At 47.2% G+C, this 9,655-nt stretch overlaps 1 protein-coding gene across 19 annotated transcripts in view; it reads right to left on the bottom strand.

The window, feature by feature from the left end:
• LOC113206668 (sodium channel protein para) overlaps positions 1-9,655 on the bottom strand; it is an 81,304-nt gene that overhangs the window by 41,212 nt on the left and 30,437 nt on the right. For 13 of the 19 annotated variants that reach the window (XM_052273644.1, XM_052273643.1, XM_052273645.1 and 10 more), the window contains exons 3-7: positions 8,563-8,596; positions 7,466-7,529; positions 2,528-2,655; positions 1,635-1,953; positions 676-711 (exon numbers count right to left, since the gene is read on the bottom strand). In XM_052273644.1, coding sequence (XP_052129604.1) covers positions 676-711; positions 1,635-1,781 — 183 coding nt within the window. In that variant the 5' untranslated portion in view covers positions 1,782-1,953; positions 2,528-2,655; positions 7,466-7,529; positions 8,563-8,596. The remainder of the gene's footprint in view (positions 1-675; positions 712-1,634; positions 1,954-2,527; positions 2,656-7,465; positions 7,530-8,562; positions 8,597-9,655) is intronic. The other 6 variants (XM_052273655.1, XM_052273662.1, XM_052273660.1 and 3 more) reach the window with 1 other exon arrangement.

Below are 9,655 nucleotides of genomic sequence, written 5' to 3'. Positions count from 1 at the left end.
AGAAAATTAAAGATAGAAAATAAGACAGATTCAAATAAAGATACGTAAATATCACCAGAAAGTTTCCGAACTAGGTTCAGTAACTTGCTGTAAAGATGCAAAAATCACTGAAATAAACTAAAGAGAGGAACATACAGAAAGAGAGAGATAGAGAGAGAAAAGCTAAGGCGCATGCGGGTGCGACGAGAGGGGAAGTGCCTCGATCCAACAGCTAGAGGGGAAAGCAGCCTGGTGGAAACAGGTTATTTTACTAGGTCGTTGCCTCGCAAGTAATTTGGGCAGTACTTTAAGTGACTCTTCGACTCGACTTTTTTCGTGTCATCAAGAAGTCACTTCATGACAATTTAGGTTGCAGGTAACACATACATTCAAAAAAACTAAAACTCTTGTTGTAGTACCACTTACTCTAATAGTCTTTTAAGACTTTCACTGAACATAACAGTACGACGGTATTACCAAGAATTCAAATGCAATAGATTTACGTATAACTATTTCTTCTCACTAACATTTTTTCTGAATTGGCGAACAACCACAAAATTAATGCAGGCGTCACAAATGCTAGTATGTTTTACGAATCGTGATTTTTTTTAATGTCCCGTGACAGGCGAGGTAACGACAAAACAAGGGGGAGAGGCGAGCCTCAGCAAGACTAAGGCTAAAGTCTCATGCTCTTACTTCTTTTTTCGATTTCTTCCGTCCCATATACTCATCCTGAAATATACGAGAGCGGAGGAATAGGTAAACAGCGAGCACACAGACAGAGACAAAGAGAAAGTAAGGACAATACAGTTGTACAGAGACAGAGAGAGACATGGCGAGGGTCAAAACAACACGCAATGCTATGGGTAGCACCCGGCGTATGCAGGGCGCCGCTGAGTTCACGGTAGATACTCGGCACTTCCACACAGATATGAAAGCTGGCTTTGGCCACATCAAGGAGGCGGTAAAGTTTTTCTTTTCCTTTATAAGTTTTTTCTTAATTACTGAATGAACGCTATTTTGATTTTGGAACATGTACGCATTCTAAGGCTCAGCTTAGGGATCTGTGCGTGGAAAAACATTTAACAAGAGCACACAGAATATCTACACAAAACAGGTTGTAAATAACTCCAATCAGCATCACATTAACCAAGGGATATTGTGAGTTCAGTTGTAAGTCGGAGAAGGGAGGCAGAGACGGCTCTGTCCGAGGCCCTGTCCAAAATAACAACCAACTGAAAAATAAGTAGCTGACTGACACTGCATTACTTAGTTTCTATTGCTACTTTTGAAGAAGAAAATTAAGGAAGTCAGAGAAGACAGGTCGGAATTCTACGACAGGTGAAGAACAAGGTAATGTAACACAGTAAAACTTGAGGAAAGATCAGAACGCGACTTCTGACTGATGCAAAGTATTGCAAAAGTAAAGGTGGTACTAAACTACTCATTCAGAAGACACAAACAAAAAAAAAGGGGGAGGGGAGAACAAGCGCTGTAGTTTTTTTTAAAATTACATTTTTTTTTGTTTTGCCGCCACCCACAGACTTGTTGTATCAGGTTTCGAGTGGTAGTTTGTGACAGTTGCATGGCAAGGGGGAAGTTACAGGGGGTTTTGTTATCGGTTGTCGACGCCGAGGTGAGGCTGCGACGCTTACCTCCCCCTCCGCGCGCTTCCGCTCCAGCTCCCGATGGCGAGCCTCCTGCTCCGCGATCCGCGTCTCGATGGCTGATAGTGACTCTCTGGTGAAGGGCCGGAACAAGCTGCGCTCCTCCTCCGAGACCGACTCCGAGCACTCGGACATGGTGCATGGGGCTTATGTCCGCGCGCGCCCCCTCCCCATGCGCCCCCTCCCCCGCGTCAGCTGTGGGGGCGGCGGGCGCACAAGTTGCGGCCCCCACGAGCTATCGCCCCCGGCCTCCGCCTCCGCTGCTGCTGCTGTGGCTGCTGCCTCTGCCGCTCCTGTCATGTCCGACCTGCACACACCGAGAGGGCGTCGAGAATCAGTCAAACTACTAAAAACTTAACATTAACTCTGTAAAACTAACGAAATTATTCGTAATTTCCGTTGTACGCGCAGCATAAATTTATGAGTGCAGTCAAAGAGTAGATAAAGCAGCAAATCGACAGGCAAATCTCATAAACTGACGATTTGAGTTCGAAACTTTACGCTCTGAATAGACACAATAACACCATGAACAAATTGTACATAATCATGAATGAAAGTTTGCTTAGGCTAATCTTAAGGCTGCTTGTAATTCGCAAGTTTGTGCACAACAAAACGCAAAGGGGCTTATCGGGCTTTGTTGTAGACCCCGCACTTTTTAAATAAGTTATACTCATGCCACGCGCACGCGTGTGGGTGCGTGGCCTAATCGTTTGGCGCCATGAAGGAGGACGGTAGGTCCACACCACGCCCATGTGCTACACAACTACAATAATTATGGGGCTTATGGGACACCCTGTATTCAATAGCAAATGAAAGAAAAAAAATTGTTCTAAAGCAGACTTTTTTCTCGTCATTTTCTCGTACACTGTACTCGTACTTACCGTGAGTCCATGAAAGGAAGTCGAGATTATAAGGCAGCTGCTGCACCAGGAGCGGGAAGCGTCATCGGCCGAGTGCCTTGGGCCGGTGGTGTCCAGGCCCGGGCAGGGGAGGGGGAGCGGGAGGCTCCCTGCAAAAGAACATCCATGTCAGAACAGTACTACTGGGAAACGATAAGTTCATGTCGTGCACGTAGCATAAGATCATGCACACATTGCGCTGAGAAAGAATATTTCGTTCGCATCCTATTCAATATAGTTACTAGGTAGATGTACGTCCGGCCTCCGACGCAAGGCGCCTGGCGCACATCTACCTTGGCTTGCGGCGCCAACAGCCGAGTCCGACAAAAAGCGCAATCAAAGGTGGGGGCTTTGGGCCCCAAAGTAGACATTGCCAAAGACTTTAAAGATGCCGTGGTCAATTAAGTGCTCCGATTTTTCGGTTGTCTAAAATTTGTTGTGTATTTATAAAGTTGTCGGTTGTCGCTACGCCAAACCCAACAACTCTGAATACTGAATTACAATGAGCATTTTTGTCGATTTTTGTCCTGATTTCGGCCCTCCTTTTAGAAATACTCAGTCGTTCCGCTTATTTTCGTCCACGAAAAATTAGCCCTTAAACTGTAAAGGAATTCAGCAAAAACGAACGGACTTTTATGTGTTAGGCTGATCTCTGACGTTTTGTGAAAGTCCAAATTCAATAGTTCGGACTTTTTATTCTGATATAAACCGACCCTGAAAATGTCAGCTTCCAAGCTCAATCCGTTCTCGAGTTATTGTGCCTACATACATGCAGACAGCAATGTTATAAAGTTTATCCGTTTCTCAGATTCATCTGACCATTCAGTAGAGCTCGGCGCCTGCAAGACTCAGGTCAGGCCAACCCGTAGTATACACGCATGTACTACCGGCAAGATGTTGCCTACCTTGCAGGCACCATGAGACCGTGCGTTGTCTGAGCTTATGTATTATTTAACGGCAGGACGCACCATTTTGAATAATAATTTTTATACCTGGTTTAAATGTGCACTGTGCACAAGGACACATCTAAGCTAACCTAGATAGAAAGTTGTATTTTTCCAATTGAGTGTGTGAGGGCTCCCGAAAACTCCCATGTGGGTTCCTACATGTATCCGAACACTACTCGAGTATTTCGATCGTAACACTAACTGGGTGAATCCGATACCACCCGCGATATGTGGCGGAAGGGCGGGCCTAGCTTGTTTACAATACGGTTGCCTTGCGGGTGTTCTGCAGCCCTCTCGCGTCGCAAGGGTTTGCCTCCTTCGCCGGTTGCCTTGCGGATTGCTCGGCGGACGGCTCTCCCTCCCGCACGACTGCAGCATGGCTGCTGGCTGCAGTGTGCCCGGGCCCGTTTGCCCCCGAGGGGGCCGTGATGCCGGGGCGCGGTGGTGTGGGGCGGGGCAAGCGGAGGCACAAGGTGGGGGCGCAGCGGGCGCAGCGCAGCCTCCCCCCTTTTCCACCCTGGTGTGGGTGGGTTGATACTAGAGAGCCGCCTGAAAGGTAGGCAATCGAGCTAAAAAAACATTGTATATAGGCGACTTGCTCTGCACTGTGCCCCCTCTGTCGGCTAGCCCTTAATACGCTCCTGGTTTGGGGGAGGGGGGAGATGGGGCGCTGGCCCGTCCTCCGGGGGGCTGCGGGTGCGGGAGTCTCGGTGTTTTATGCATGTGAGCAGGAGTACGAGGAACCGTACTTAGATTCAATATTCAGCATTGGCAGGGGTAAAGGGGTGAATATTTGGTGTGCGTCTACTACACTGCGGGAAGGGGGTAGTCATTTGCTCCACGACGTGGATGTGTGGTGTGGCGCGGAGGTGTCTCCATCCGGGTTCCCGTCGATTGCGGACATACCTGCGTGGCTCAGGCCTGGGTCTGGTCGAGCACGGGCATTGAGAGAAGAAACGGAGGATTAGCCGGCAGGGCAAGCGGCGGCAAGGGGGAATATTGTCGATTGCGGAAATCCCCGGTCACGCGTTGGAACCCTGGGGAACCCCGAGCGAGCGTTGCCACCGTGTTTCCTCGCGCACACCAAGTACGAGCGAAATGTCCACAAAATGCTCACGCTGTTAAATAATAGGAAATAGCATTATGCTATTCGTCCTGATAACAGCAGCGCGTCTCTCATATTTCATGTCCCATTTGGTTAAAAGGTGGACCTATTTGTTTACTTTAAACTTTCTCTGTCACTCTATTACCAAAATGATTAAACCATCGTTAGATCGGGTGGAATAAGTCACAGAGCCACACTGATAAATTAAGTGTGCACGAAGCCTGTACATGCAAGTGCTTACCAGTACGTTCAAAACTTTTAAGAGTTTGACTGGGTATCTTTATAATAAAAACTGGCCTGCCGGCCGGTAACGAGACAGTCCAGCTCCAAAACAAATTCAAAAAATATGGCACTGAGGCTTGTATCTTTAAATTCAATAAGGCATCAAAATAAGACTGAAAATCTGCTAATCAGCAACATAACGGCAACCTTTATCAAAACGGGATGCCCGACCTAGCTCACGCTCAGGAAGCCGTCGACTGCGAGGTTTGCAGTAGTGTTTTGTAGTCGGTAGGTGTCCCCAGCTGTATTACATTTTGCCCCTTTTCGCCCCATTTAATTCTTTATGCCAACCCTGGTTCTGACTATACTCTTCTTGTATGATGTCACATAATTGGTGTGACGTAAACTCAGGCCACGGTCACGTTACGTGGTGCGACCAAAACCGGTCACACCAATTGGTGTAACATTTGTCACAGTTTTTCCAGTGTTGTCTGAGGCGCCAACAGCAGCCTCACTGCTGTTCTTCGCCTTCCCCTGCTTGGCAGAAGTCCCTAAAGTAGACCGATCTGGTCAGAACTGGAGAGAACTTGAAGTCGCGTGTCGCTATAATACCCCTCCCATCCCCCTCACCCCCTCCCACCTCGTTCCTCTATTCTGCCACGGTCTACGCCAGGAGAGGGCGAGGAGTCATTCGGAGAAAATCCAGAAGGACTCCAGTTCTCCACAGCGCGAATGGGGTACGAAAAATGCACGCTCGGAAAAAAGAGAAAAAGAAGTTTCACCTATCATTATAATTAAAATTACACTTGAGACTTGTGCCAGGCAAATGGAGAGTTGCAGCTGGCTCAGTCTTTAGAGATGTCTCCTAAGTGTAAAGTGTTACAAGGTATATCATCGCATCGGTGTGGCGTGGCAGCGGCTGGTGAATGGGGAACCAGGGAGGCAGCGCTTCCCTCCCCCCTCTCTTCGCCTTCCGCTCCCCTCCCACTCGCTCAGTGCGGGGGAGGGCAGCGGTGGGGCGAGCAGCAGCGCCGGGCTGCGCGCTGATGATCCTGCCTTGCCCAAACACACACACACTATGACACAGGCTCAGCGCTGTAGCAAGGAGAGGGGGGGGGGGGTATTCCTTCTGGTAGAGGCAGTCTTTAGGGGACTGTCTAAAAATATGAGTGCATGTTGTCCACAGTTTTCGAAGCTTTTTGTACCAGGTGGTTGACTCTCTCCGCACAATAATTTCGTAGCTATACTGCACCGCATGCACGCGTGTGGATGGGTTCCCTTCTCGCACGGAGCCTATAAGCAGCAGCCGTAGACAGAGAGGATAGGCATACCTCCCCGCACCCGCGCGGTACAGTACAGGGTGATCCACAGCCCCTTCCTTTATTTTCCTTAAATTGTACCGCATGCAGGGGTGCGGGCGGGCTTGCCTACCGTCGCTCACCACGGCGCCTTACAACCCCGTGCGAATATGCAACCCGCCCGCTCACCTGCACGTGGTACAGTATAAGCAAAATGATGGAAAGGGTCTGTGGACCTCCCTGCATAGCTACAAAAGTGCGTGGCGTTAGTCAGCCACCTGGTCTGGTACGTTGAAAATCAATGTTATAGCTAAAGCCAGTAAGTTGCGTGGAAATTAACTAAAACTTCGATTGGGGGAACTGACTCTTTTTTTTTACATGCGGGTGTTGTTATCTTCACGGCAGCGAGAGACGGAGTGGTAGGGAAGGCTTGCCGGTGCAGCTGATAACTCCCTGCCGTGGAGCGGAAGAAGGGGGTAAGTCCATTCAGCACCATGGCTTTTTAATCGTCTGTCACTGCCGTTTAGTGTATAGGAAGTTCAAGTCATCCTGAAGTTAGCTTGTACCAAAAACTAACTTCCTAACGTCACATTGGGAACTTCCGATGTACCCGATGACAGTGACAGGCGATTAAAAGGACTTGGTGCCAAGAGGACTAACCCCCTTCTTACATTTCACGGCAGTAACTGACGCACTCTGCTTTTCTTCCGGATTATGACGCTTCTAGTGCAATCCACAGAGGGCGAGAGACGAGCGACGAGCGCTGGCACACCGCGAAGACCGTTTTTAGTCCAGAGAACCAAATTCAAAACCAACGAAATAGGTCTAGAGACTAAAATTTATCCGAGGCGATTAAATAATTTAGTCTAGCTGACCTAATTTGATTGCTGCGACTTTATTTAGTTAAAAATGCGGTCAGTAAATTTTAGTCGGGTTTAGGAACCAATTTTTTTTCTCTAAAAACACTGATTTCGTTGTATCTGCTAAATGGCTCTCTGTGGGTGCAGCGAGCCACACTGCACTCCGTGCTTCTGCTGTACAGGAATTCTCGGCTCATACAATGTTTGACAAAACCTCTTAAAAATTTCAAACTTTTACGTTAGTTATGGACTTGACCAAGCATTTAGTAGGGGCGCGAAATTTGATATTTTGTCGAAAACGAATACGGTTTCGTTACAGATAATTAACCAAAAAAATGTCGTAAAATCACGACAAACTTTATACAACTTAATAACATTAAATAGCCAAAGAAGAAGAATTTTTTTTTTTTCAGAATGATGACTGCTTACATAATTAGGCGCGCTCGCAATTACGTGCAGGATTTATTGAAGAGGGGTTGGTTGCTTACCAGGGCTCCTCAGGGTCCGAGCCAGGCATCGCGAGGACGTAATGGCTGAGCGAGCATTATATTCCTGTGACAAAAAATACAACAAGAATGAGTGGGTTGACAAGCTAAGCGTTAATAGGTTATAGCTATGGTCCATGTTTTACAGGTTCTTTACGAACACCACATCTATTTTGTCTTGGGGAGAACGAGTTTTCTCTGTCAATTCAAATGTGTACATTGTATACTTTATATTTAAAGTCTACATGGCATGCATACCTTAAAGGGTGTTCCAAGCTGTTTAAAACGGAAGTGAAAAAAAACACAACTCACTGATGCATCTGTTTCCGTCCTACTCGGTTCAACACTTCCTTAGATTGAACGCTTACTATAGAGGAAGTGCTCAACCAAGGAGTTGCAAACTTGCAAGTGCACACCTACCAAGTTGAATACTTGCAAGTATTCAACTTGCAGTTCCACACTTGCAAGTATTTAGCTTGCAGTAGCACAATTAAGTGTTGAGCAGTTGAACACTTAGTTTATCAGTGAAATTACTACAGACTGAGATTAGCAGAAAACACCCGTATTTCTTTGATTCATTTCACAAATTACGACGGCTCGACGCCTGTGAAACTAAGGATGGGCCAACCCGCACTACACGTATGTATTGCAGTCAAGATATTGCCTACCTATTAGGCGCTATGAGAGCTTGCAGGGAGTGAACGTTAAACGACGGTCGGTTAAAAACTGTGCATGATGGACGTACTTTATGGAAGTTTCTAACACAAGAAGCTTATTGTGGTAGAAACTTTCATAAAGTGTCCAGTTTTTTGTGTATATAGGGTGGGTATGGGCAGAAACACATAGGAGGTCACCCTAAGGTGATTATTCTAATTTAATGAACGAGTTTATTCCTTAGCGCAAAAGTTATCTTCCGTGCCACGTTTCCCTGGTTCTATGTGCCTGATTTGAACACATTTGTACTGGTGACAATTTCACGCGAAATTGCTCCCAAGACGTCTCTAAACCCTAAAAAGTGCTTCGGAGGCAGTTTGATTTTTTAGTCCATCTGTGCATAAAGCATTTTTTGTTTGGAACTTTATAACTAAACAAACACTCACCAATAAAATCCTTTAGAAGGGCTGCCAGTGGTCCCTGAAACAAAACGAGACAAAATTTCGTTAACAATGCAGAATTAATACGAAAACGTTCACGAGGTGAGCAGGCGAGCAGGCTGTTGCGCGCACACGGGAGAGGATGGGGGAAGCACTACGGGGAAGCTTATCTCTCTCTTTTTTTGTATTCCCGGTGCGAACGAGCCCATTCCCGTGTTTGCAAGGCACACACTTCCCTTTATGCTAGCTGCCGGTCAAAGGGCAGGCCAGGCGTTTGAGGGTGCGAGCCGAGCCGTGGCTGGAGCCGGGACAGGGTGGTCGGGGTCGAGCTAAGCGGCGCGAGGAGTGAGGCCAACTCACTTGAGGTAACCATCTTGACAGTCGCCACTCAATTTAATTCGCATTTGTTCGTAGTCTGCAGATTAATCCACAGCTATTTTCATAGCCGCTTATATGGATGAAAAAAATAGTTGTTGAGAAACAACCTATTCAGTGGTGACCGTATTTTTGACAAGTAGCGACGTTGTTGGAGGTAAAAACAAACTTGTTCAAAAACATTCCAAGTTTGTATTTAATTCAAAACAAGCAGTTAGTTGTTTCTGGACTACTTTCTGTGTTGTTACTTGAAAACATCAGAACCTCTGTTATAACTGGGTACTACTGTTGACTGTCTGACTACTGTCTGACAACCGCCCTTGTTACATCACAAGGCGATACAACAACTCGATTCAGTAATAAACTTGAGCATCGGAGAAACAACTTTGCTCCCGTACAAAACAAAAGCGGCTTCAGGGTGTCTCAGAAATAGACAACACACAGTCAGTGCACAGGGAAAGCAAAGACTCGCTACAGACACGTCCAATACGCGCTCGAGACATCGAGGATGTCTAAAAAGTGTCTAATTAAGAGTCGGATTTAGACATCCAGGAGCCGATGCGAAGCCAGCCAGGGGCCACACTCGAGACGGTAGGGAGCTACTGCCAAGGCAACCGGAAGACACCCGGGAGGCAACCGGGAGACACCCAGGAGGGACCCAGCAGACGCCCTAGAGACACTGCGAAGCCGTCCCGGAGCCACCGTAGAGACATCGCGAAGACAC

The sequence above is a fragment of the Frankliniella occidentalis genome, unplaced genomic scaffold (assembly GCF_000697945.3).
Source record: "Frankliniella occidentalis isolate FOCC.00 unplaced genomic scaffold, Focc_3.1 Scaffold290, whole genome shotgun sequence".
Taxonomy (NCBI): domain Eukaryota; kingdom Metazoa; phylum Arthropoda; class Insecta; order Thysanoptera; family Thripidae; genus Frankliniella; species Frankliniella occidentalis.
The sequence above is the reverse complement of the archived record's forward strand: the minus strand, read 5'-3'. Positions and strand labels throughout refer to the sequence as shown.